This window comes from Puma concolor, chromosome C2 (genome assembly GCF_028749965.1).
Source record: "Puma concolor isolate L17-30 chromosome C2, mPumCon1.1.hap2, whole genome shotgun sequence".
In the NCBI taxonomy this organism is placed as follows: domain Eukaryota; kingdom Metazoa; phylum Chordata; class Mammalia; order Carnivora; family Felidae; genus Puma; species Puma concolor.
In genome coordinates this window covers 39177026-39204286 of record NC_141675.1, presented here as the reverse complement: position 1 = coordinate 39204286, position 27261 = coordinate 39177026, and the positions used below count along the sequence as shown (strand labels likewise).

The 27261-nt window shown below is 38.3% G+C and overlaps 1 protein-coding gene across 15 annotated transcripts in view; it reads left to right on the top strand.

Moving 5' to 3' along the window:
- SLC9A9 (solute carrier family 9 member A9) overlaps nucleotides 1-27261 on the top strand; it is a 743317-nt gene that overhangs the window by 135556 nt on the left and 580500 nt on the right. For all 15 annotated transcript variants that reach the window (XR_015240025.1, XM_086674475.1, XM_086674481.1 and 12 more), the window contains one exon: nucleotides 21414-21616. Coding sequence is in view for 14 of the 15 variants with exons in the window: in XM_086674470.1 (XP_086530596.1) it covers nucleotides 21414-21616 (203 nt within the window). In the remaining variant the exon portion in view is untranslated. The remainder of the gene's footprint in view (nucleotides 1-21413; nucleotides 21617-27261) is intronic.

Sequence of the window (27261 nt, the reverse complement as noted above, 5' to 3'; positions counted from 1 at the left end):
TCTTTCTTTCTTTCTTTCTTTATTTGAATTTCATTTTAATTTTTTTTTTTAATTTACATACAAATTAGTTAGTATATAGTGCAACAATGATTTCAGGAGTAGATTCTTTAGTGCCTCTTATCCATTGATCCCATCCCCCCTTCCACAATCCCTCCAGTAACCCTCAGTTTGTCTCCATATTTATGAGTCTTTTATGTTTTGTCCCCCTCCGTTTTTATATTATTTTTGTTTCCCTTCCCTTATGTTCATCTGTTTTGTGTCTTAATGTCCTAATATGAATGAAGTCATATGATATTTGTCTTTCTCTGACTAATTTCACTTAGCATAATACCCTCCAGTTCCATCCATGTAGTTCCAAATGGCAACATTTCATTCTTTTTGACTGCCGAGTAATATTCCATTGTATATATATACCACGTCTTCTTTATCCATTCATCCATTGGTGGACATTTGGGCTCTTTCCATACTTTGGCTATTGTTGAGAGTGCTACTATAAACATTGGGGGATTCATGTGTCCCTTCAAAACAGCATACCTGTATCCCTTGGATAAATGCTTAGTAGTGCAATTGCTGGGTCGTAGGGTACTTTATTTTTAGTTTTTTGAGGAACCTCCATACTGTTTTCCAGAGTGGCTGCACCAGCTTGCATTCCCACCAACAACGCAAAAGAGATCCTCTTTCTCCACATCCTCACCAACATTTGTTGTTGCCTGAATTGTTAATGTTAGTCATTCTAACAGGTGTAAGATGGTATCTCATTGTGGTTTTGATTTGTATTTCCTGGATGATGAGTGATGTTGAGCATTTTTTCATGTGTCCGTTGGCCATCTGGATGTCTTCTTTGGAGAAGTGTCTATTCATGTCTATTGCCTGTTTCTTCACTGGATTGCTTTTTGGGTGTAAAGTTTGATAAGTTCTTTATAGATTTTTGATACTAACCCTTTATCTGATACATCATTTGCAGATATCTTCTCCCATTCCATTGGTTGCCTTTTGGTTTTGCTGATTGTTTCCTTTGATGTGCAGAAGCTTTTTATTTTGATGAGGTCCCAGTAGTTCATTTTTGCTTTTGTTTCCCTTGCCTCTGGAGATGTGTTGAGTAAGAAGTTGCTGTGGCCAAGATCAAAGAGGTTTTTGCCTGCTTTCTCCTCGAGGATTTTGATGGCTTCCTGTTTTACATTTAGGTGTTTCATCCATTTTGAATTTATTTTTGTGTCTGGTGTAAGAAAGTAGTCCACGTTCATTCTTCTGCGTGTTACTGTCCAGTTTTCCCAGCACCACCTGCTGAAGAGACTATGTTTATTCCATTGGATATTCTTTCCTGGTTTGTCAAAGATTAGTTGGCCATACGTTTGTGGGTCCATTTCTGGGTTCTCTATTCTGTTCCATTGAGCTAAGTGTCTGTTCTTGTGCCAGTACCATACTGTCTTGATGATTACAACTTTGTAGTACAGCTTGAAGTCCAGAATTGTGGTTTTCTTTTGGTTTTCATTTTGGTTTTCTTTTTCCAGATTGCTTTGGCTATTCGGGGTCTTTTCTGGTTCCATACAAATTTTAGGATTATTTGTTCTAGCTCTGTGAAGAATGCTGGCGTTATTTTGATAGGGATTGCATTGAATATGTAGATTGCTTTGGGTAGTATCGACATTTTAACAATATGTGTTCTTCCTATCCAGGAGCATGGAATCTTTATCCATTTTTTGTGTGTGTGTCTTCTTCAATTTCTTTCATAAGCTTTCTATAGTTTTCAACATATATATTTTTCACCTCTTTGGTTAGATTTATTCCTAGGCATTTTATGGGTTTTGGTGCAACTGTAAACGGGATCGATTCATTGAATTCTCTTTCTGTGGGTTCATTATTAGTGTATGGGAATGCAACCTATTTCTGTGCATTGATTTTATATCCTGCAACTTTGCTGAATTCATGAATCAATTCTAGCAGTTTTTTGGTGGAATCTTTTGGGTTTTCCATATAGAATATTATGTCATCTGCAAAGAGTGAAAGTTTGACCTCCTCCTGGCTGATGTGGATGCCTTTTATTTCTTTGTGTTGCCTGATTGCAGAGGCTAAGACTTCCAATATTATGTTGAATAACAGTGGTGAGAGTAGACATCCCTGTCTTGTTCCCGACCTTAAGGGGAAAGGTGTCAGTTTTTCCCCATTGAGGATGATATTAGCATTGGGTCATTCATATATGGCTTTTATGATCTCGAAGTATGCTCCCTCTATCCCTACTTTCTTGAGGGTTTTTATCAAGAAAGCATGCTGTATTTTGTCAAATGCTTCCTCTGCATCTATTGAGAGGATCATATGGTTCTTGTCCTTTCTTTTATTGATGTGATGGATCACGTTAATTGTTTTGCGGATATTGAACCAGCCCTGCATCCCAGGTATAAATCCCACTTGGTCGTGGTGAATAATTTTTATAATGTATTGTTAGAGCCGGTTGGCTAATATCTTGTTGAGTATTTTTGCATCCATGTTCATCAAGGAAATTGGTCTATAGTTCTTGTTTCTAGCGGGGTCTCTGTCTAGTTTTGGAATCAAGGTAATGCTGGTTTCATAGAAAGAGTTTGGAAGTTTTCCTTACATTTTTATTTTTTGGAACAGCTTCAAGAGAATAGGTGTTAACTCTTCCTTAAATGTTTGGTAGAATTCCCCTGGAAAGCCATATGGCCCTGGACTGTTGTTTTTTGGGAGATTTTTGATTACTAATTTCATTGCCTTACTGGTTCTGGGTCTGTTAAAATTTTCTATGTCTTCTTGTTTCAGTTTTGGTAGTGTATATGTTTCTAGGAATTTGTCCATTTCTTCCAGACTGCCCATTTTATTGGCATACTATTCTCTTATTATTGTTTTCATTTCTGTTGTGTTGGTTGTGATCTCTCCTCTTTCACTCTTGATTTTATTTATTTGGGTCCTTTCCTTTTTCTTTTGGATCAAACTGGCTAGTGGTTTATCAATTTTGTTAATTCTTTCTAAGAACCAGCTTCTGGTTTCATTAATCTGCTCTGTGTTTTGTTTTTGTTTTTGTTTTTGTTTTTTTGGTTTTGATAGCATTAATTTCTGCCCTAATCTTTATTATTTCCTGTCTCTTCTGTTTTTTGGCTTTTATTTACTGTTCTTTTTCCAGCTCCTTAAGGTATAAGGTTAGGTTGTGTATCTGAGATATTTCTTCCTTCTTTAGGAATGCCTGGATTGCTATATACTTCCTCTTATGACCACCTTTCCTTCATCCCAGAGGTTTTGGGTTGTGGTGTTATCATTTTCATTGGCTTCCATATACTTTTTAATTGGCTCTTTAACTTCTTTCTTAGCCCATTCATTCTTTAGTAGGATGTTCTTTAGTCTCCAAGTATTTGTTACCTTTCCAAATTTTTTCTTGTGGTTGATTTTGAGTTTCACAGTGTTGTGGTCTGAAAATATGCACAGTATGATCTCAATCATTTTGTACTTGCTGAGGGCTGCTTTGTGTCCCAGTATGTGGTCTATTCTGGAGAATGTTCCATGTGCACTGGAGAAGAATGTATATCCTGCTGCTTTAGGATGAAATGTTCTGAATATATCTCTTAAGTCCCTCTGGTCCAGTGTGTCATTCACAGCCATTTTTCCTTGTTGATTTGTTGATTAGATGATCTGTCCATTGCTGTGAGTGAGGTGTTGAAGTCTCCTACTATTATGGTATTACTATCAATGAGTTTCTTTATGCTTGTGATTAATTGATTTATATATTTGGGTGCTGCCAGATTTGGCTCATAAATGTTTCCAATTGTTAGGTCTTCTTGGTGGATAGACCCCTTGATTATGATATAATGCCCTTCTACATCTCTTGAAACAGTCTTTATTTTAAAGTCTAGATTGTCTGGTATAAGTATGGCTACTCCGGCTTTCTTTTGTTGACCATTAGCATGATAGATGGTTTTCCATCCCCTTACTTTCAATCTGAAGGTGTCTTTAGGTCTCAAGTGGGTCTCTTGTAAACAGAATATAGATGGATCTTGTTTTCTTATCCATTCTGTTACCCTATGTCTTTTGATTGAAGCATTGAGTCCATTGATGTTTACAGTGAGTACTGAAAGATGAATTTTTTGCCTTTATGATGCTTGTAGAGTTGGAGTTTCTGGTGGTGTTCTCTGGTCCTTTCTAATCTTTGTTGCTTTTGGTGTTTGTTTGTGTGTTTGTTTATTTATATTTTCATCTCTTCTCCCCTCAGAGAGCCCCCCCCCCCGCTTAAAATTTCTTGCAGAGCTGGTTTAGTGGTCACAAACTCCTTTAATTTCTGTTTGGGAAACTTTTTCTCTCTCCTTCTATTTTGAATGGCAGCCTTGCTGGATAAAGAATTATTGGCTGCATATTTTTCTGATTCAACACACTGAAAATATCCTGCCACTCCTTTCTGGCCTGCCAAGTTTCTGTGGATAGGTCTACTGCAAACCTGATCTGTCTTCCCTTGTAGGTTAGGGACTTTTTTTCCCTTGCTGCTTTCATGATTCTCTCCTTGCCTGAGTATTTTGTGAATTTGACTATGATATGCCTTGTTGATGGTCAGTTTTTGTTGACTCTCATGGGAGTCCTCTGTGGTTCTTGGATTTTGATGTCTGTGTCTTTCCCCAGGTTAGGAAAGTTTTCCACTATGATTTGTTCACATAACCCTTCTACCCCTATTTCTCTCTCTTCTTCTTCTGGGACCCCTATGATTCTGATATTGTTCCTTTTTAATGAGTCACTGATTTCTCTAATTCTTAAATCATGCTCTTTTGCCTTAATCTCCCTCTTTTTTTCTGCTTCATTATTTTCCATAAGTTTGTCCTCTATATTGCTGATTCTCTGTTCTGCCTCATCCATCCTTCCCACTGCAGCATCCACCTGTAATTGCAGCTCAGTTATAGCATTTTTTATTTCATCCTGACTAGTTTTTTTTCTTTTATCTCTGCAGAAAGGGATTCTAATCTATTTTTGACACCAGCTAGTATTCTTATTATCGTGATTCTAATTTCTGGTTCAGACATTTTGCTTGTGTCTGTGTTGGTTAAATCCCTGGCTGTCGTTTCTTTGTGCTCTTTCTTTTGGGGTGAATTCATTCGTTTTGTCATTTTTAAGGGAGAAAATGAATTAATGAGTTAGAAAAATTAAAAGTAAAAAAAAATTAAATTTTAAAAAATATTAAAATTAAAAAATTAAAAACACATACAGAAAAATATCGAGTAAATGATGCTAGATCCTAGGTGTGTTTTGGTCTGGGTGTTGAAAGTGGTTTGATAGATAGAGAAAAAAGGGGGAAAAAGAAAACAAATGAAAATAAAAGGAAATCGTTTGAGACTTTGAAAAAATGAATACACTGACGTAGACAAAAATGAAATGATGGAAGTAAAATAGAATTTGAAAAAATTTACACAAAAGTAAAGAATATAGTAGAAAAAGTGCAAATAAAAATATTTTTAATAAAAATTAAAAATAAAAATGAATTTTTTTCTCTGTGTTCAAAAAAAAGAAAAGAAATGAAAAAAAGAAAAAGAAAAAAAGAAAATCATTTGAAAATTTGAAAAAGTGAATACACTGAAGGAGACTAAAATAAAATGAAGGAAGTAAAATAGAATTCGCAAAATTTACAAAAAAGTTTAAAATATGGTAAAACGTTAAAGAAAAATATTTTTAATAAAAATTGAAAATAAAAATGAATTTTTTCTGTTTCTGTATTCAAGAAAAAGAAGTGAAAAACAGAAAAAAGTGAATGGATAGATCTGCTAACAGATTGAAATAGGATTGAAATTACTTCGTTTTCCCCTGAAGTTAGACTATGAAGTGCTTTATAGTCCATAAACTAAGTAGGCAGTGAGACTTGTTTTCTTGAAGCACCATGTTGGCCCAGTTGGGCGGGGCTTAGTATAATGGCTCCATTCTCCACTAGATGGCGCTGCTAGCCTGCTGAGGAGGATTGTTGTGGTGCAGGTAAGTGCGTATGCGCATGCTCGGGAGTGGTGAAAATGACGTCACCCAGCTGCCCAGTCTCTAGTATTGGAACTCTCTTTACCCCGTCAACAATCGTGCACCCATCCTCTGTCTTCAGCTGTCCTCCACTCCCCGCTTTTTCACTGTCCGTGACCAGGCCCCAGGCAGTACCTCTCTCCCGAGTTTTGTCTCAGATGCGGCTATTTTCCCCAGCCCCTTACTTCTGAAAGACTACAGCTTTGACCCCATCGACCCCTCTGTGGGAGGGTCTCACCCATCAAGGGCCAAATGAGCAATGGCTGAATGCTGGCTGCACCCAGGAACGCCTGCTGGACCCTGCTGCTGCCGGTGCCCCGGGTCTGCGGCCAGGTGCCAGCCCTCCCCAGAAAAAGTTCGAGAGATAGTGTAGCAGCAGTGTTTCAGGATTATGGAAACTCACAACACACATCTGGCACCAGGCTTCACCCTTAATGACCTTGTTCCAGCACCATCGAATGTGACCATTTTCTGGGGTCTGCTGGGCCCAGGTTGCCTCACAGCCTCTACCAAATGTACTTCCTGCAGTGGAATTGCTTTTCCCCATGTGGCCCCAGAACCTCCCGGACCCCACTCTGTTCCTGGGGATTCGCCCTTCCCACCAGAGCACTGCCAGGTATCGAGCTGCAGAGTTGGGTGACTTTGCGCTCCCCTTGTTTACAGTCTTAATGGAATTTAAACCCTCTCCTTTCTCCCTTTTTAGTTTAGTCCCTGTGGCTGTTTCCAATTTTCCACTTTCTCTCCAGCTGCTTTGGGGGAGGGGTGCTTTTCACATATTCTCTCCCCACCCCCCATCTCCATTCTCTCTCCGCCCCCAAAAGTGGCTCCCTCCCCACCGTGGCTTCTCACTCCCCAAGTTCACCTCTCTGTGCCGCATACCTGCTGAATTCTGTGGTTCAGGTTGTGCAGATTGTTGTGTTAATCGTCCAATCAGTTTTCTAGGCGTGTAGGATGGTTTAGTGTTGGTCTGGCTGTATTTCATGGATACGAGACACACAAAAAACTTCCATGCTGTTCCATCGTCTTGCCCCCCGCCCCAGAGTTTCTATTATTTAATAAATGTCTACTCTGTGCCAGGTGATGTTATCTTAGAAAGTTTACAGAAGAAAGATAGAGACTGAGGTATCTTAAGTATAAATTATTGCTAATCCTCAGGACATCCATACAAAATACAATGATCTTCATTCAGTTTGCATATAAGGGAAAAGAAATTCCAAAAATTTACAACTTTGGCTAAGGCTGCACAGAATAATTGGCAAAAACACCACCTTGAAAGCTTCTGCTGTTGATAGGTAGTCAGGAGTGGGGAAATGAGGCAAGTAGTTAAGTTTTTCTTTTACCTTAAGGCCTCAGAAATGTTATCCTGTCATAGCATAAAGCCCAGCATGGGAAATTCAGTGGGAGCAATATTGTGAAAGTACATCCATGCCAAGAAGCTGGGTTAAACTGTCCCACAGAGAGTGATGAGGCTGACTTGGAAACACCTGCCCCAGCATCAGGAAAAGCAGTGTTGCAAGTCCACACTTATGCTTGTTTTAAATATCTGTGGTTGTCAGAATGGGTGGGGGAAGTTTCTGTAAGTGCCTTATTCATATGAATCATACAAAATGGCTTTCATCATATGTTAGTTTAATTGACTTGAATATTTGGAAGAGACTGAAGGTAGAATCTTTAATTATGCCTCTGGGCTCTCTATGCTCTATGAAACCTGTGTGCATGAGCATGAGGTGGTTTGGACTTTGACAGAGTTCTAGGACTGTGATGGCACTTATAATGGTGGGAATTATTTGTTGTCTTATATGACAGTGCTTCTCACAGCATCACCTGAGAACTTTTTAGAAATGCAAGAATGTGGGCCGCAACCCAGACCCACTACTGAGTAGGAAACTTGAGGCAGAGTCCAGAAGTCTGTGTTTAACAAAGCTTCCAGAGACTTCTGATACACTAAAGTTTCAGAACTAGGAAAATAAAGTTCAATATGTGGTTCCTAGTTTTGTATCCTTTACTTTCTTCTCTTTTCTCTTCCTCACTACATTACTATCCTGTGATGAAAAGGAGGGCTGGGAGAAAATCTTCACTTATTAGAGAGTTCCCCACCCCCCTCTCCTTTTTCACTATTTATATTTGTTTATAATGTTTCCCCTTCTGGTTTTACAGAAAACAAAAATAAAACAAAAAAATAGACTGTTTTGTGTAAACATTATAAATAATTTTGTTTTAGTATGTGGCTAGTTACATATTTATATTTCTTCTGTAAATCTCCTAAGATGCTTGCAGCAAAGGGTTTGAGCTATATATAAGCTGGTGGCTGAGATAGTTTCTAGAGAAAAGTTTTCTATAATCCTATGTTGAGAACCCCAGAGTGCTGTGAAATATGTAGTGTGTATCTCTGTGTATGTTGTGTGCATGTGTGTGTGCCTATGTGCATTATTGGTATAAACCAAGGATGGAGAAAAACATTGGACACTTTGCTGTGGTAGAAGATCTGGTGGTTGTGTCTTTTTGTCATTTCCCATGTGACTCTAACCTGTGAGAAGACAGAACTTTGAATGAGGCTTCCTAAGGTAGGACAGTTCATGGACCCCTCCCACCTTGAAACATCATGGGGTACTCTTATTGGGTACTCTTACTTTTACTCTTGCCTCAGACCTGTTCTGAAACCCTTACAGGATTTTTTTTCTTCACCAAAGTAAGTTGATAGTGAACCAGCACAAAGCAATAAATTGTGTCCCTTTTAGCAACACCCACACTTTCCTTAAGTCCTTTGAATTTAGAAGATTGGTGGGAGGGCAGAGAAGGAATGAAATCCCTAAATAATCAGAAGGCATTGCATATTTTTACTTTTGGTTCTATCTATGATTAATCTCAGTGTAAAACTAAACTGCTAAAAGGAAATGCATGCAGTATTTTTTCAACGTTTTTTTTTTATTTTTTTATTTTTTTATTTTTTTTATTTATTTTTGGGACAGAGAGAGACAGAGCATGAATGGGGGAGGGGCAGAGAGAGAGGGAGACACAGAATCGGAAACAGCCTCCAGGCTCCGAGCCATCAGCCCAGAGCCTGACGCGGGGCTCGAACCCACGGACCGCGAGATCGTGACCTGGCTGAAGTCGGACGCTTAACCGACTGCGCCACCCAGGCGCCCCTATGCATGCAGTATTTGATATGCAAACCCATATCATTTCTCTAAATCAGTGTTCTGATAACAATTTTGATAAGACTGAGTAGGGGTGAGATACATAACTATCAAGTAAAAATGTAAAAGTTGTGGAGATGACACTTTAATATATGTGAATACTATCTTGCACACAGTTAAATGGCGTCCACTGATTTGGCTTCCTTAGAATATTTGTCAGACCCTTTTCTTCTTTATTTCCACATTTTGAATCCCTAGTTCATATTTTTTGAATCTGGGTGACTGAAATAATATCCCAGATTCCCTGCCTTAAAGAGTCTCACACTATAATAAAAAGTACTAATAATGGTAAACAATACTCTTCCTTGGGCTTAATTTTATTACCATCATCTTGACATTCCTGTACTCAGATTTCTTTGCTAAATTCTTCCTCGCAGAAATATAAGACAAATTCTGATGTTAACTTCCTCTCCATGTCCCTACCATACCTTAATTTTCTTTTCTCCCTTAAGATGATTGTCTCCAAAGCTGTTACCTCTTCTGGAAACCACAGCAAATCTCTCTTCCAACAAGAATCTCTCATGGTTCTTTCTCAAGACCTTTTTGCCAATCATCTCTCTCTCTTGAACACCCTCTGTTATTTCTCAGGTGTGCTACAGCCCCTGATTTCAGTTGCCCTAGTCAGCCTTCCCAAACTGCTTGATATACCTGGTTAGCACTGTGGTCACTGATTTATGAATTCCTCTTTCTAGAAAGTCCTTGTCCTCTACTCTACCTGGAGATTTCCTATAAATCCTTAAGAATCTCCTAGGGGCACCTGGGTGGCTCAGTCGGTTAAGCGTCTGACTTCGGCTCAGGTCTTGATCTTGTGGTTCGTGAGTTCAAGCCCCACATTGGGCTCTGTGCTGACAGCTCAGAGCCTGGAGCCTGCTTCGGATTCAGTGTCTCCCTCCCTTTCGGACCCTCCCCTGGTTGCACTCTGCCTCTCTCTCTCAAAAATAAATAATAAACATTAAAAAATAATTTTAAAAAAGAATCTCCTATGTAAATCTTTCCCTAATACTTTGGAAAGGAGTTAGTTGGTCTCTCCTTTAGGATTCCTTAGAACTTTGTTAGAACTTGTTTAAAAGAAAAGTTTATATATATTAAGATGCATGCAGTTGCTAATAACAGAAACCTTGACTGAAACAGACTTAAGCAATAAGGACATTTATTGCTCCCATGACTAGAACTCCAGAGAACAGTCTGCAAGGCCGGTTGATTCAGCAGCCCATTATTGTTATCAAGGACCCAGGTTCTTTCCTTTGCTCTGCTCTGTTATTTCCAGTCTGACTTTAACATCAGGTGAGGAGTAACGTGGGTATGGAAGTTCCTGGTATCTTAACCAGGCCCAATAATATTCTGAGGAATAAGAGAGCTCATTGCTCTTCTGTTTCTCTCTTAGGATATCAAAGCTTTTCTAAGAAGTTCCCTAGCTAGCTTCCCTCCACTTTTTATTGACCAGAATAGAGTCACATGGCCATTGTAGTACCGATTATCAGCAAGGGGAAAGGGAACTCCCTTGGAGCTGAGGGAAAGGTCAACTTATCCTGAGTAGATAGCTGTGGGAGGAGGGGTGGCTAGCTGTACAAATCAGGGCTTTTTGGGGAAAGAGGCAGGATGGATGCTGGGTTGGCAATCAACAGTATCTGATACACTGATCAAGTTGATATATAATATTATATAGTTTAATGATTTATCTTCTTGTTTTAGTAAGGGGCAATACCTCATTTGTCTAGATTATTCTTGGTAGCCATTCAATGCATACAGAATGAAAGAACTTACAAAAGTCAGTTCTTCTACAATCTTCATATAGTAACTATGTACCTTTGCTTTAGGCTCCTAAATTCTCTCCAGTATCATGTAGCATTTAAATATATACCTATGAACTAGTCTGATTAGACACGTGTATAGATGGGCTTGTTGCATTGTGTGATGTCAGGGGAGCACCACTCCTCCAGAAAAAGACTCTGAAGGGAGCCTCCTACGGTGTGCTGCCATGCAGTGTGGCAGTGTGTGTGTGATAGTGTATAAACACAACCATAGGTCTGATCACAGAGAGATTTTAGTACTATTTTCAAAACCATTCTGTAATCTGTTCCATTGTACATAAATATAATCATTATATATGCAAGTAAATTCCCATCCATGCTCCTCTTAAAAAAGCCCCTTTGGGAAATGCTTCAGCATCATGTAGAATGATCATCAACAAGATGCCTGCAGATTGTCTATGAAATACAGGCTTAATATGAGAAGAGCCTTAGAAAACATTTGTACTTTATTCTCACTGGAAATCAGGATCACAATATTGGACAAGAGGAAAAGGCCCTGTAAGATTAAAATATTTTAATATTTTAGGGTCAGGGCCATATCTTATTCATTTTATACTTCAAGTCTCAGAGCAATGCCTTGTGTGTCTGTGGCATGAAAGCAGAATGAGGGAGGAATGAGTGGGGTTTTCTTGTATTTTCAATGTGGAGAATGAAGTGAAAGCCAGTCCAGAAAGACAAGGCTCATATTTCTAAATGTTTCTCATTTTGAGTGCCCATGAGCCTCTTTCCTCCTTCCTTCTTCCTTCCTTCCTTCTCTTGGAAACATCATTGTGTCACTTGCGTTTCACGCATCTGCTATGGGAGGTATATTGCAAGCTCAGCCAGGACAGGAACATCACAGCATTTGGTGTGATGTTCTTTACATTTTAAGATGTTGGTCACTGACCAATTACATAAACTTGGAGGATCATTTTCTTCTTGACTCCAAGGGAGTTTGTGGACTTAGGGAAAGCTGGGTTACAATTCTGCCTAAAGTGTAGCTTTTTAAAGGAAAAAGAGATGAAAAATAGCACAGAGTCTCTGTCGTAAACAGTCTCATTGTCTAGTGGGGGAGACAAAGCCAAGGTCTACAAAGCAATGCTGAACAATGTAAGCCTTTATTAAATTGGCCCACAAAGGGTGTGGTTTAAACTATGAATGCTATAAGAACTCAAAGATGAGGGAACTCATTGAGCACAGGCTGCATCAGAGCATGGTCCCCCATAGGTGGGACTTGAGATAGAATTTGTAGCACTGTGAGTGCCTTAGAGATAAAATATGTTGTCCAAGCTTCAACCTAGGGCTTGTATGCTGTTCGGGAGAAGTCAGGGTTCCCTGGAGAGCACATATATACAACGTTTGCCTTAGTTGCCCAAATGCCTAAACTTGTAGGGGCAGGGGATGCATCTGGACTGGAGTTTTTACTTGGAGAAGGTGATACCATCAGCTGGCTAGGGGGCAAAGCTCAGGGAAGTGTCACGCTTGTGAGGATATAATCTGGAACCAGGCCTGTGCACACATGTGCTGCATGGTATTGCTTTGCTGGGACAAGCTGCCTCTTTTTCTCCTGGGAGGGTAAGGTCGTAGTTCATGGGTTACCAACGAGAACGGTGGTTTGTGTCCATGGAACTATAGCAGACAGTCTCTTGTTTCCCTCTGTGCACAGGTGGTTGTTGCTTTCTTTATCCTTTGTCTTTGTGGGGTATACAAACAACCCCTTTCATTAGCATTTTCTTCCTACCAGATATCATACTTTATCTCTCACCTGCTTTCAAACAATACTGTGCTGGAAGTGCATTAATTCAACACTCCATATTTATTTCAACATATAGCTAAAGCACTGAGTGGACGTTTGGCTGTCAGATGCATTATCAGGCTCTATAGGCAGGTGTCTGGCCTCGGATATTAAGGATTTTCCAGCTGCTGCTACTGCAGTGGGGGTGTACAAATGGGTGTATGTGTTTGTTAACTGAGCACACTTTCAGCTGCAGTATCCCCACTGGCCTTTACACTGTGTCAAGATGTTGCTTCCTCTCAAGACTTGGGGTTGAAGAGAAGCAGGGCTAGAGCCTTTTGTCAAGTGTATTAATTTGGGTCCTCCAAGAAGGAGAATCTAGGAAGAGATTAGTTGTGTGAAAGATCTTTTGGAAAAACTTTTTTGATGGAAAATGGGGAGGGAGTTTTGAATTCTGGGACAACTGCCAGACCCTGGTGCAGCTGCATACCCTGTGGAGGTGGGGAAGGAAGGAAGGCTATGTAGTAAAATGTTTAGGCTATGACAATTCTTTCTTTATTTTTTTAATTTTTAAAAAATGTTTATTTTTGAGAGAGAGAGAGAGAGAGACAGAGCACAAGTGGGGGAGGGGAATACAGAGAGGGAGACACAGAATCTGAAGCAGACTCCATGCTCTGAGCTGTCAGCACAGAGCCTGACCCAGGACTAGAAACCATGCGCTGCGAAATCATGACCTGAGCCAAAGTTGGATGCTTACCCGACTAAGCCACCCAGGTGCCCCAGGCTATGGCACAATTCTAAGAAAGGTTTAGTGAGGCTCATGGGGCATCCTTAAGCCATAGTGACCCTTCAGAGGAGCCCCGCCTCCCTGCCTTAGTACCCCTACTGAACTCAGTCATTGTCTGGCCTCAGTGAATTTGGTCATGGATTCCAGAGCACAGTAGCTGAGACCATTGGTCAACTGCAGTCCTCGTAGTAGGAGATCTGTCTGAGAGATGCACTGTCATGGCCATTATGTCTGATCACCTCTGGTGGCAAGCAGCTTACTCTATTTACTCCAACGTGCCTCTTGTTGAAAGCTGGGACTAGAGCTGGTGCAAAGGTTCAGGCAGGGCCGTTTAGGTTTTGGGGACGTTGTATGAATTTAACCACAGGGACCCAAGTACTAGGCATTCACTATAACAAATAATTGAGTTCCCTGCTTGGGGAAAAACAGTGGACACTTCATGTTTACTTCTTGTTATTGCACTGAAAGCATATTGCAAAAATAATTGGCTCACCTTCTGGGAACTTTAAATGGTATTAATACAGGTTCTCTCTATTCAGGCCCCATGAAGTTAGTGTCTTGTGCTTTCCTTATTTATATCCCACTTGAATAGCAAGCAGAGGTCATAGTATCACTCATGGTACCTGCTGAATAACTTAGAAAATGAATCCTTCCTAGTCAGTGTTGGAAAAATGATGTTCTTCACAGGTACCCTAAACTACTGGCAGTGTGCATAATGTGTCTTCCCTTCTCTTTCCTGACTAGTTTTATTGTAATCAATTGGCATGGAACATGAAAGGCTGCCAACTGTTCTATGGTGGATCAAGCATTCATAGTGGTTACATATCCATCACTTACTTTCTCTTGCTAACAAAGGTTAGGATACAGTGTTTCTCACTGTTATTGGAGGAGTGGGCCAAACACTGAAGCTGGAATGAGGTAAAAATATTCTTGAAAGAAATATGTTTTTATTCTCCCCCATCATTCTGTTTAATTCTCCACACTGTTGTCAAAGTGATAGCTCTTACATAGAAATGTTATTGTTTTATACTCCTGCCTAAAATCTTTCAATAGTTTTACATTACAAGTGGGTTAAAAATAAAAACTTTTTTAGCATACCCAGGAACTTCTTTATGACTTGGCCTCTGCCTATGGTCTGCTGTCCTAGAGTTCTCTCCTTCTCTCTCTCTCTCTCTCTCTCTCTCTCTCTCTCTCTCTCTCTCTCCCTCTCTCTCTCCCTCTCCCTCCCTCTCTCTCTCTCTCTCTCTCTCTCTCTCTCTCTCTCTCTCTCCCTCTCCCTCTCTCTCTCCCTCTCCCTCTCTCTCTCTCCCTCTCTCTCTCCCTCTCTCTCTCTCTCTCCCTCTCTCTCTCCCTCTCCCTCTTCCTCTCCCTCTCTCTCTCCCTCTCTCTCTCTCTCACCTCTCATCTCTCATCTCTTATCTCTCTTTCCCTCCATTTATTTTATTCTTACACCACTACTAACTCTCTAAATCCACCAGATTTCTTAAGTCATGTATTTATACATAATCTTCAATAGGTTATCCTGTTGGCAGTTAACACAAAAATACTACAATTTTAGTGACTACACAACAGAAGTTAACTTTTCATTCACATAGCAGTCCAATGTAGGTGTTCCTGGTTGGCAGATGGCTTTCTCCCTCCTGGTATCTTGGGGACCCAGGCTTCTTCAGTCTGGTGGCTTTGTCTACCTATAGGGCCTTTGTTTCCATCTATCAGATATATGGGAAAGAGAGGGGGAAAACTCACCTACCCATTCAAAGCTGTGTTCCAGAAGTGGCACATATTATTTTTGCTTGTATTCTGTTGGTGAGGACCCAACCAGAGACAAGATAGCCAAGAAACACAATCTCTGGCTGAGCACCAACTTTCCCAACAACTATGCTACACATTGGTAAACATAAATCCTGAGAAACTTTTATTCATTTATTCACTTATTCATTCATTCATTCATTCATTCATTTTAAAAAGTTAAATCTAGGTTAGTTAACATATAGTGTAATAATGATTCAAGAATAGAATTTAGTGATTCATCACTTACATATAACACCCAGGGCTCATCCCAACAAGTGTCCTCCTTAAGGCCCCTTGCTCATTTAGCCCATCCCCCCACTGAACACTCCTCCAGCAACCCTCAGTTTTTTCTCTGTGTTTAAGAGTCTGTTATAGTTTATCTCCCTCTCTGTTTTTATATTATTTTTGCTTCTCTTCCCTTATGTTCATCTGTTTTGTGTCTTAAATTCCACATATGAGTGAAGTCATATGGCTTGGTCTGTGCCTATGGTCTGCAGCCCTAGTGTTCTCTTGTTCTCTCTCTTTCCCTAATTTTGCTGAGCATAATACACTCTAGTTTCATCAGTGTTGTTGCAAATGGCAAGATTTTATTCTTTTTGGTCACTGAATAATATTCCATTGTATATATATACCACATCTTTTTTACCCATTCATCAGTCGATTGACATTTGGGCTCTTTCCATACTTTGGCTATTGTTCATAGTGCTGCTATAAATATTGGGGTGCATGTGTCCTTTCTAATCAGCACTCCTCTATTCTTTGGATAAATACCTAGATGTGCGATTGCTGGGTCATAAGGTAGCTCTATTTTTAATTTTTTGAGGAAACTCCATACCATTTTCCAGAGTGGCTGTACCTGTTTACATTCCCACCAGCAGTGCAAAAGGGCTCTCCTTCCTCCACATCCTTGACAATATCTGTTGTTTCCTGAGTTGTTAATTTTAGCCATTCTGAAAGATGTGAGGTGGTATCTCATTGTGGTATTGATTTGTATTTCCATGATGATGAGTGATGTTGAGCATCTATTCATGTATCTGTTAACCATCTGGATGTCTTTGGAAAAGTGTCTATTCAAGTCTTTTGCCCATTTCTTTTCTGGATTATTTGATAAGTTCTTTATAGATTTTGGATACTAACCCTTTATCTGTTATGTCATTTGCAAATATCTTCTCCCATTCCATCAGTTGCCTTTTAGCTTTGCTGATTGTTTCCTTCGCTATACAGAAGGTTTTATCTTGATGAGGTCTTGATAGTTCATTTTTGCTTTTGTTTCCCTTGCCTCTGGAGACATGTCAAGTAAGAGATTGCTGTGGCTGAGGTCAAAGAGGTTGTTGCCTATTTTCTTCTCTAGGATTTTGATGTCTTCTTGTCTTATGTTTAGGTCTTTCATCCATTTTGAGTTTATTTTGTATGGTGTAAGAAAGTGGTCCAGGTTCATTCTTCTGCATGTCGCTGTCCAGCTTTCCCAACTGAAGAGACGGTCTTTTTTCCATTGGATATTCTTTCCTTGCTTTGTCACAGATTAATTGGTTGTACGTTTCTGAGTCCATTTCTGGGTTCTCTATTCTGTTCCATTGACCTATGTGTCTGTTTTTGTGCCAGTACCATACTGTCTTGATGATTACAGCTTTGTAGTAGAGGCTAAATCTGGGATTGTGATGCCTCCCACTTTGGTTTTCTTTTTCAAGATTGCTTTGGCTATTCAGGGTCTTTTGTGGTTCCAAACAAATTTTAGGATTGTTTGTTCTAGCTCTGTGAAGAGTGCTGGTGTTATTTTGATAGAGATTTCACTGAATATGTAGATTTCTTTGGGCAGTATAGACATTTTAACAATGTTTGTTCTTCCAATCCATGAGCATGGAATGTTTTTCGATTTTTTTGTGTGTCTTCTTCAATTTCTTTCATAAATTTTCTATAGTTTTCAGTCTATAGACTTTTCAAGCTCTGGTTATGTTTATCCCTAGATATTTTATGGTTTTTGGTGCAATTGTAAATTGGATCAATTCCTTGATTTCCCTTTCCATTGCTTCATTATTGGTGTATAGAAATGCTACTGATTCCTGCACATTGACTTTATATCCTGCAACGTTGCTGAACTCATGTATTAGTTCTAGCAGCTTTTTGGTGGGGTCTTTTGGGTTTTACACATAGAGTAGTATCATGTCATCTGCAAAGAGTGAAAGTTTGACTTCCTCCTTGCCAATTTGGATGCCTTTTATTTCCTTATGTTGTCTGATTACTGAGGCTAGGACTTCCAACACTATGTTGAATAACATTGGTGGGAGTGGACATCCTTGTCATGTTCCTGGCCTTAGGGGGAAAGGTCTCACTTGTTCCCATTGAGGATGATATTAGTGGTGGGTGTTTTTATATGGCTTTCATGATCTTAAGGTATGGTCCTTTTATCCCTAATTTCTTGAGGGCTTGTATCAAGAAAGGATGCTATATTTTGTCACATGCTTTCTCTGGTTCTATTGAGAGGATCATGTAGTTCTTATCCTTTCTTTATTAATGTGATGTATCACTTTGATTGATTTGCAGATATTGAACCAGCCCTGTATCCCAGGAATAAATCCCACTTGGTCATGGTGAATAATTCTTTAAATTTATTGTTGGTTGCGGTTTGCTAGTATCTAGTTGATAATTTTTGAATCCATGTTCATCAGGGAAATAGGTCTGTAGTTCTCCCTTTTAGTGGGGTCTTTGGTCTTGGAATCAAAATAATTCTGGCCTTGTAGACTGAGTTTGGAAGTTTTCTGTCCATTTCTATTTTTTGGAACAACTTCAAAAGAATAGGCTATAATTCTTTTTTAAATGTTTGATAGAATTCCCCTGGAAAGCCATCTGGCCTTGGACTCTTGTTTCTTGGGAGATTTTTGATTACTGATTCAATTTCTTTAGTGATTATAGTCTTTTCAAATTTTCTATTTCTTCCTGTTTCAGTTTTGGTAGTTTATATATTTGTAGGAATTTGTCCATTTCTTCAAGATTGCCCAATTTATTGGCAATAATTGCTCATAATATTATCTTATTATTGTTTGTATTTCTTATGTTTATTTATTTTTGAAAGAGAGAGGCAGAGAATGAGCAGAGGAGGGGCAGAGAGAGTGGGAGACACAGAATCTGAAGCAGGCTCCAGCCTCTGAGCTGTCAGCACACAGCCCGCTGCAGGACTCTAACCCACAAACCATGAGATCATGACCTGAGCCGAAGTCAGAGGCTTAACCACCTGAGTCACCCAGGCGCCCCTATTGTTTGTGTTTCTGCCAATGTTGGTTGTGATCTCCTCTTTCATTTGTGATTTTACTTATTTGGCTCCTTTCCTTTCTGTTTTTGATCAATCTGGCTAGTGGTTTATCAATACTGTTAATTCTTTTGAAGAACCAGCTCCTGGTTTCATTGATCTGTTCAACTGTTTTTTTTTTTTTTTTCAATATCATTGATTTCTTTTCTAATCTTTATTATTTCCTTCTTCTACTGGTATTGGGCTTTATTTGCTGTTCTTTTTCCAGCTCTTTTAGGTGTAAGGTTAGGTTGTATATTTGAGACTTTTCTTCCTTCTTTAGGAATTCAGGAAGCAATTCAGGAAGGCCTGAATTGCTATATAATTCCCTCTTATGACCACCTTTGCTGCACCCCAAGATTTTGGGTTGTCATGTTTTCATTTTCATTGACGTCCATGTACTTTTTAATTGCCTACTTAATTTCTTGGTTAACCCATTCATTGTTTAGTAGGATGTTCATCTAATCTCCAAGTATTCATGGTCTTTCCAAATTTATTTCTTATGGTTAATTTGGAGTTTCATAGTGTTGTGGTCTCAAAATACACAAGGTATGATCTTGATCTTTGTACTTGTTGAGGGCAGGTTTGTGTCTGGAGAATGTTCCATGTGCACTCAAGAAGAATGTGTATTCTGATGCTTTAGGATGAAATGTTCTGAATATATCTGTTAAGTCCATCTGGTCCAGTGTATCATTAAAAGCCATTGTTTCCTTGTTGATTTTCTGCTTAGATGATATGCCCATTGTTGTAAGTGGGTGTTAAAGTCCTCTACTATTATGGTATTATTATCAATGAGTTTCTTTATGTTTGTGATTAATCAATTTATATGTTTTGGCGCTTTCACTTTGGGGGCATAAATATTTACAATTGTTAGATCTTGGTGAGTAGACTCCTTAATTATGATATAATGCCCTTCTTCATCTCTTGTTACAGTCTTTATTTTAAAATCTAGTTTGTGTGATATAAGTATGGCTACTCCAGCTTTCTTTTGATGATAATTAGCATGATAGATGGTTCTCCATCCCCTTAGTTTCAATCTGTAAATATCTTTAGGTCTAAAATGGGTCTCTTGTAAGCAGCATATAGATGGGTCTTGTTTTCTTATCCATTTTGGTACCCTATGTCTTTTGATTGGAGCTTTTAGTCCATTGGCATTTTGAGTGAGTACTGAAAGGTATGAATTTATTACCATTGTCTTGCCTATAGAGTTAGAGTTTCTGGTGATGTTCTCTGGTCCTTTCTAGTCTTTGTTGTTTTTGGTCTTTTTCGTTTTGTTTCATCTTTTCTCCACTCAAAGTATCCATCTCCCTTAAAATTGCTTGCAGGGCTGGTTTAGTGGTCATGAATTCCTTTAGTTTTTGTTTGCCTAGGAAACAATTTATTTCCCCTTATATTTTGAATGACAGCCTTGCTGGATAAAGAATTCTGGGCTGCATATTTTTCTGATTCAACACATTGAATATATCCTTCCAATTCCTGGGGAAGTTTTAGCTAGCTCTGCTGTTATGTACTGCCACCCACATGTGCAACCTGGATCCCAACTTATTCCCTGATTCAGCTTATCTGAAAAATCTTACATGACCTTTTAAGATTCATCTAAAGCTTTGCATCATTCAAAGTGCTTTAGAGCGTTTTCTCTCTATACTCATATAACATAGAGGGCTTACTAACTGTCATAGCACATGTCACATTGTATTATGATTGTTTGCTTAAGGGTTTGCATTTTACAAACTTGGGCTATAGGACCAGGACTGTTTTTATTTTAAATCTAGAAATGTCTTGTACAAAATACATACCCAACAAAGTATTAATAAATAAATGAAAGTCCATTAGATGACTGGATTCACAAGAGTTGTAAAACCTCCCACATTTGATGTTTAAAGAGTAAATTGTGGATTTACCCTAAAACACATGTATCAGTCCTAATTTTAAATTGAGGAATGTAAAAGCCTCTGAAGTTTCTTTGCTATTTGTTAATATATCCATAATATTAGGAAAGTTTACAGTTACCAGATTACCGTGAGCATCCTAACAGAGTATGTAAACTTAAAAGTCAAGGATTATTACTTGAGTTCAACCTTCACTCAAAGGAATGTTGTATCTTTAGAATGCATTTGCTACAGGTAAACAGAAAATTGATGCAAATTTTTTTGAAAAATTAAAGAATATATTATGTCTAGCAGTAGGGTAGCTCCAGGGTAGGTTGATCCATTTGTTCAGTGAAGTCATCAGGAACTGAGTTCTGTCTGTACCATGGCCCTACCATTCTCAGTATATTGCCTATGTCCTTGGACTGGATCCCCTTAAGGTCACAAAATATCTTTCAGCAAAAAATGGAGAAATAAATTGTCTTGGTCATGTCCCAAGGGAGAAAACAAGAACACCGCTCTCCCAACCATGGTATATAAGTGCTTCCTTTTAGTTTGATGAGTCTATCTTATACATATGCTAATTTATGAACCAAAAACTTTCTGGGAAATTTTATCTCCTGACTGATTATTAGATTACTCAATATTTTACAGGGCAAAGGTTTTCTTGAATCACTTTGGTGGATTGAAGAAGCGGTAGCTTTTCCCTCCAAAATTTGTGGCTCTATTAGGGAAGAAAGAAGGGGGGAAATATGTGCTGGATATTCGAACAATAGTGTCCACACCACAAATATCTTAGTACAGTCAATCTATTGAACCAGTATCTATGGAATAGTGAGCAATTTCTAAACCAGGCAATGTATAACCTTTTCTTCTGCCACTTCTACAAGTTTAAAATCATATATTTAAAAGCACCCAGTAGTGAACATTTTAGATTCAGTTCCTCCAGTGCAATTGTTTATTCTTTATTTTAGGGCTAATAATGGGATTGATCATACGATATGCTACAGCACCAACTGATATTGAAAGTGGAACTGTGTATGATTGTGGAAAACTGGCCTTCAGTCCATCAACTCTGCTGATTAATATCACTGACCAAGTTTATGAATATAAATACAAGAGAGAAATAAGCCAACATAACATCAATCCTCACCAAGGCAATGCTATACTTGAAAAGGTAAGGATTCCAGCTGGTGATATATTTTTGTTTTCAAGTATAAAAAAATTGAACCATCATATGTAATACATTAATACACGTGTATAGGTTCTTTTTAAACAGCACACTGTTGGGCCAATTTAGTTGACTGAGGGGTTAATGCCTTGATACATTCTTATTGTAAGTTTAGTTGTTTGTATGTTTTCCTAGAAGTTGCAAAAGAATGGTTTTTAATACAATTGCTTTGCAAAGCACGGATGCATTCGATAAACAGATAATTCTGACTCTGCCTGTCATGATACTTGTTTCAAATACTTACACACGTGTTCATGTGTCGTTATATATATTGACAGCTGGCTACTCAGATCAAGTATTCCTTAATTCAAAAGGAAAATGAAGGGAATAAAAAATTTTGCGCTTGTAAATCTTGATTTAAGGTGACTAGCTTTTGGCTGCCAACACAGAACACTGGCCACTTGGCTGTTTATAAATATACTGACACACAGTCAATCTCAAGAGACCTTGATTCCACCAGTTTAGTTAGAAATCTTAGGTAGAAAAAAGAAAAATTGTAAAGTAACCCATCTTTGTTTCTTTGTTTCAAGTTTTTATTTAAATTCCAGTTGGTTAACATATAGTATAATATTAGCTTCAGGAGTAGAATTCAGTGATTCATCACTTATAGACAATATCCAGTGCTCATCACAATAAATATCCTTCCTTAGTCCCTGTCACCCATTTAACCTATCCTTCCTCCCATTTCTCCTCCAGCAACCTTCAGTTTTTTCCCTATAGTTAAGAATCTGTTTTATGTTTTGCCTCTCTCTCCTTTTTTCCCCCATGTTCATCTGTTTTGTTTCTTAAATTCCACATATACATCAAATCATATGGTATTTGTCTTTCTCTGACTGACTTATTTTACTTGGCATAATACTCTCTAGCTCCATCCACGTCATTGCAAATGGCAAGATTTCATTTTTTTCATGACTGAGTAATATTCCATTGTGTGTGTGTATGTACATGTGTATGTACATACATATGTACATGTGTACATACACACACACATATATACATACATATATACACACACACACACCACATCTGTCTTATACATTCATCAGTCAATGGACATTTGAGCTTTTCCATAATTTGGCTATTGTTGACAATGCTGCTATAAACATTGGGGTACATGTATCCCATCAAATCAGTATTTTTGTATCCAGCAATTGCTGGATAGTTCTATTTTTGACTTTTTGAGAAAACTCCATACTATTTTCCAAAGTGACTGTACCAGTTTGCATTCCCACCAACAGTGTAAGAGTGCCCCCATAGTGACCCATCTTTTAAAAATCGTCTTATTCAAATTTGTGAACTACTTCAGTTATTGAAAGGAAACTTCCTTCTGTTCTCAGGACTCTGGGTCAGAAAATAGGTAAGATTACCTCTTGTAGTGTATTATGAATTCTGGATTAGTCTTTGGAATAAAGAATAAGTGAATTTGTGTTTAATATTATAAGTACACGCTAAGAACCAAGATCTTTTTCTTTAATGTTTATTTATTTTTGAGAGAGAGAAAGATAGAGTGCAAGCAGGGGTGGGGCACAGAAAGAGGGGGACATAGAATCTGAAGCAGGCTACAGGCTCTGAGCTGTCAGCACAGAGCCTGACATGGGGTTCAAACTCACCAACAGTGAGATCATGACCCGAGTCAAAGTCGGATGCTTAACCCACTGAGCCACCCAGGTGCCCCAGGAACCAGGATCTTATGTGACTCATGACAGAAGTTTCTGAGTTAGACCTGAGAGTTTCCTTGATGGAAATTTATTTTATCACTTTCACCCGTACGGATTTAGTTTTCTTTTAACACACACACACACACACACACACACACACACACACACACACACACACACATTTGTTTCTATTTTGAGAGATTTGGGGTAAGAAGGGACATACTTGGTCTGTCATTTTTCCTTACTCAAGATGGATAATTTTTAGTGGTTTTTTTTTCACATTATTTTCCACTAGCACATTTCTAAAATATTTTTTTTTCAATGTTTATTTATTTTTGGGACAGAGAGAGACAGAGCATGAACGGGGGAGGGGCAGAGAGAGAGGGAGACACAGAATTGGAAACAGGCTCCAGGCTCTGAGCCATCAGCCCAGAGCCTGATGCAGGGCTCGAACTCCCGGACCACGAGATAGTGACCTGGCTGAAGTCGGACGCTTAACCGATTGCGCCACCCAGGCGCCCCTCCACTAGCACATTTCTAGATTAACTTCCTCCTAGCACTTGGTGAGGGCTCAGGAAAGTAAAACTAATTATAATATGAGCCTAAATCAAACTTAGAAAAGTAAATTGAAGCATGCAAAACACAAATTGAATAATGTATTTCTGAAATAAATAGGAACAACTTCTAAATCTTCTGTTTTTTTTAAATTGATTATAATTTTGTATTTTCAGAAGTTCATAGAAGAGCTGAATTTATGCTAATAGTCTTGATGAAGATCAAGAATTTAAAATATATTTAAAAGCTGAAAGGACAATGCCATTATGCCATTATCATACTTGAGACAATTAACAATAACTCAATAGCATCTAATATAATCTATTTGTATGAGATAAATTTCCCCTAATGTCCCAGAATGTCTTTTTAAACTGTGTCCTCATCTAGGACATAATTTAAATATAGATCCAAGATCCAATCAAGGTTTTTGCCCACATTTTAATCTGGAAAGGTCCTTTTCTCCCACAACATTGAACTTTTTGAAGTGTCCAAGTCATTTGTACAATGTCCCATATCCTGGATTTTTTTCTGGTTTTCTTAGTAGATTCATATTACTGTTTTTTACATATTTTATTTCTTCAAAATGTTGTTTAAATTCTAGTTAGCTAATGTAGTGTAATATTTGTTTTAGGAGTAGAATTTAATGATTCATCACTTACATGTAATACCCAGTGCTCATCATAACAAGTGCCCTCCTTAATACCCATCACCCATTTAGCCCATCCCCCACCACCTCCCTCCATCAACCTTCAGTTTGCTCTCTATTGTTAAGAGTCTCTTACGGTTTGCTTCCCTCTCTCTCTTGTTTTTCTCCCTTCCCATATGTTCATCTGTTTTGTTTCTTAAATTCCACCTATGAGTGAAATCATAGGGTATTTGTCTTTCTCTGACTGACTTATTTTGTTTAGCATAAGACACTATAGCTCCATCCACATTGTTGAAAATGGCAAGATTTTATGTATTTTGATGGCTGAATAATATTCCATCATATATATATGCCACATCTTCTTTATCCATTCATCAGTGGAGAGACATTTGGGCTCTTTCCATAATTTAGCTATTGTTGATAATGCTGCTCTAAATATCATGGTGCATGTACCCCTTTTGAATCTGTATTTTTTTATTCTTTGGGTACATACCTAGTACTGCAATTGCTGGATCATTAAGTAGTTATATTTTCAGCTTTTCGAGAAACCTCCATACTATTTTCCAGAGTGACTGCACCAGTTTGCATTCCCACCAACAGTATAAGAGGGTTCTCCTTTCTCGGCAGCCTCCCCAACATGTGTTGTTTCTTGTGTTGTTAATCATAGCCATTCTGAATGGCCTGAGGTGCTATCTCATTGTGGTTTTGACTTGCGTTTCCCTGATGATGAGTGATGTTGAGCAGCTTTTCATGTGTCTGTTAGCCATATGTATATTCTCTTTTGAAAAATATCTCTTCATGTCTTCTGCCTATTTCTTCACTGGATTATTTAATGTTTTGGTTTGAATTTGATAACTTCTTTATAGATTTTGGATACTAACCCTGTATCCAATAGGTCATTTGCAAATACCTTTTCCCATTCCATAGGCTGCCTTTTAGTTTTGTTGATTGTTTCCTTGGCTGTGCAGAAGCTTTTTATCTTGAGGAAGTCCCAATAGTTCATTTTTGCTATCGTTTCCTTTGCCTCCAGGTATGTGTCTTGTAAGAAGTTGCTATGGCCAAGGTCAAAGAAGATGTTGCCTATTTTCTCCTCTAGGATTTTGATGGTTTCCTATGTCACATTTAAGTCTTTCATATATTTTGAATTTACTTATATGTAAGGTGTAAAAAAGTGATCCAGTTTTATTCTTCTGTGTGTTGCTGTCCAGTTTTTCCAACACCATTTGCTAAAGAGACTGTCTTGTTTTCATTGGATATTCTTTCCTGCTTTCTCAAAGATGAGTTGACCATATAGTTATGTGTCCAATTCTGGGTTCTCTATTCCACTGATCTATGTGTCCGTTTCTGTGCCATTACCATACTGTCTTGATGACTATAGCTTTGTAATATAGCTTGAAGTCCAGAATTATGATGCCTCTTGCTTTGCTTTTCTTTTTCAGGATTGCTTTGGTTATTCGGTGTCTGTTGTGGTTCCATACAAATTTTAGGATTGTTTATTCTAACTCTGTGAAAATTCTGGTGGCATTTTGGTAGGAATTGCATGAAATGTGCTGATAGCTTTGGGTAGTATAGACATTTTAACATTGTTTTTTCTTCCAATCCATGAGCATGGAATGCTTTTCCATTTCTTTGTGTCCTCTTCAATTTCTTTCACAAGTGTTCTTTAGTTTTCAGAATATAGATATTTTACCTCTTTGGTTAGGTTTAATCCTAGATATCTTATGGTTTTTGGTGCAATTGTAAATGGGAACAACTCCTTGATTTTTTTTCTGCTGCCTCATTATTGGTGTATAGAGATGCAACAGATTCCTGTATATTGATTTTATATCCTGAGACTTTGATGAATTCATGTATTAGTTCTAGAAATTTTTTGCTGGAGTCTTTCAGGTTTTCTACAGAGTATCTATACAGGTTTCTATAGAGTATCATGTCATCTGCAAATAGTGAAAGTTTGACTTCTTCCTTGCCGGTTGGATGCCTTTTATTTCTTTTTGTTGTTTGACTGCTGAGGCTAAGACTTCCAGTTCTATGTTGAATAGTAATGGTGAGAGTGGATATCTCTGTCTTGTACCCAACAGTAGAGGAAAAGCTCTCAGATTTCCCCCATTGAGGACAATATTATCTGTGAGTCTTTCACATATGGCCTTAATGATATTGAGGTATGTTCCATGTATCCCTACTTTGTTCAGAGTTTTTATCAATAATGGATTCTGTATTTTATCAAACACTTTTTCTGCATCTATTGACAGGATCATATGATGCTTATCCTTTGTTTTATTAATGTAGTATATCACATTGATTGATTCGTGACTATTGAATCAGCCCTGCAGCCCAGGAATAAATCCCACTTGATCATGGTGAATATTTCTTCGAATGTACTATTGAATTGGATTTGCTAGTATCTTGTTGAAAATTTTTACATCCATGTTCATCAGAGATACTGGCCTATAACTCTCCTTTTTAGTGGGGTCTTTCTCTGGTTTTTGAATCAAGATAATGCTAGCTTTATAGAATGAATTTGGAAGTTTTCCTTCCATTTCTATTTTTTGCAACAGTTAGAGGATAGGTATTCACTCTTCTTTAAATGTCCAGTAGAATCCCCCTGGGATGTCATCTGGCCCTGCACTATTGTTGGGAGATTTTTGATTACTGATTCAATTTCTTTGCTGCTATGGGTCTGTTTAAATTTTCTATACCTTCCTGTTTCAGTTTTGGTAGTTTGTATGTTTCTA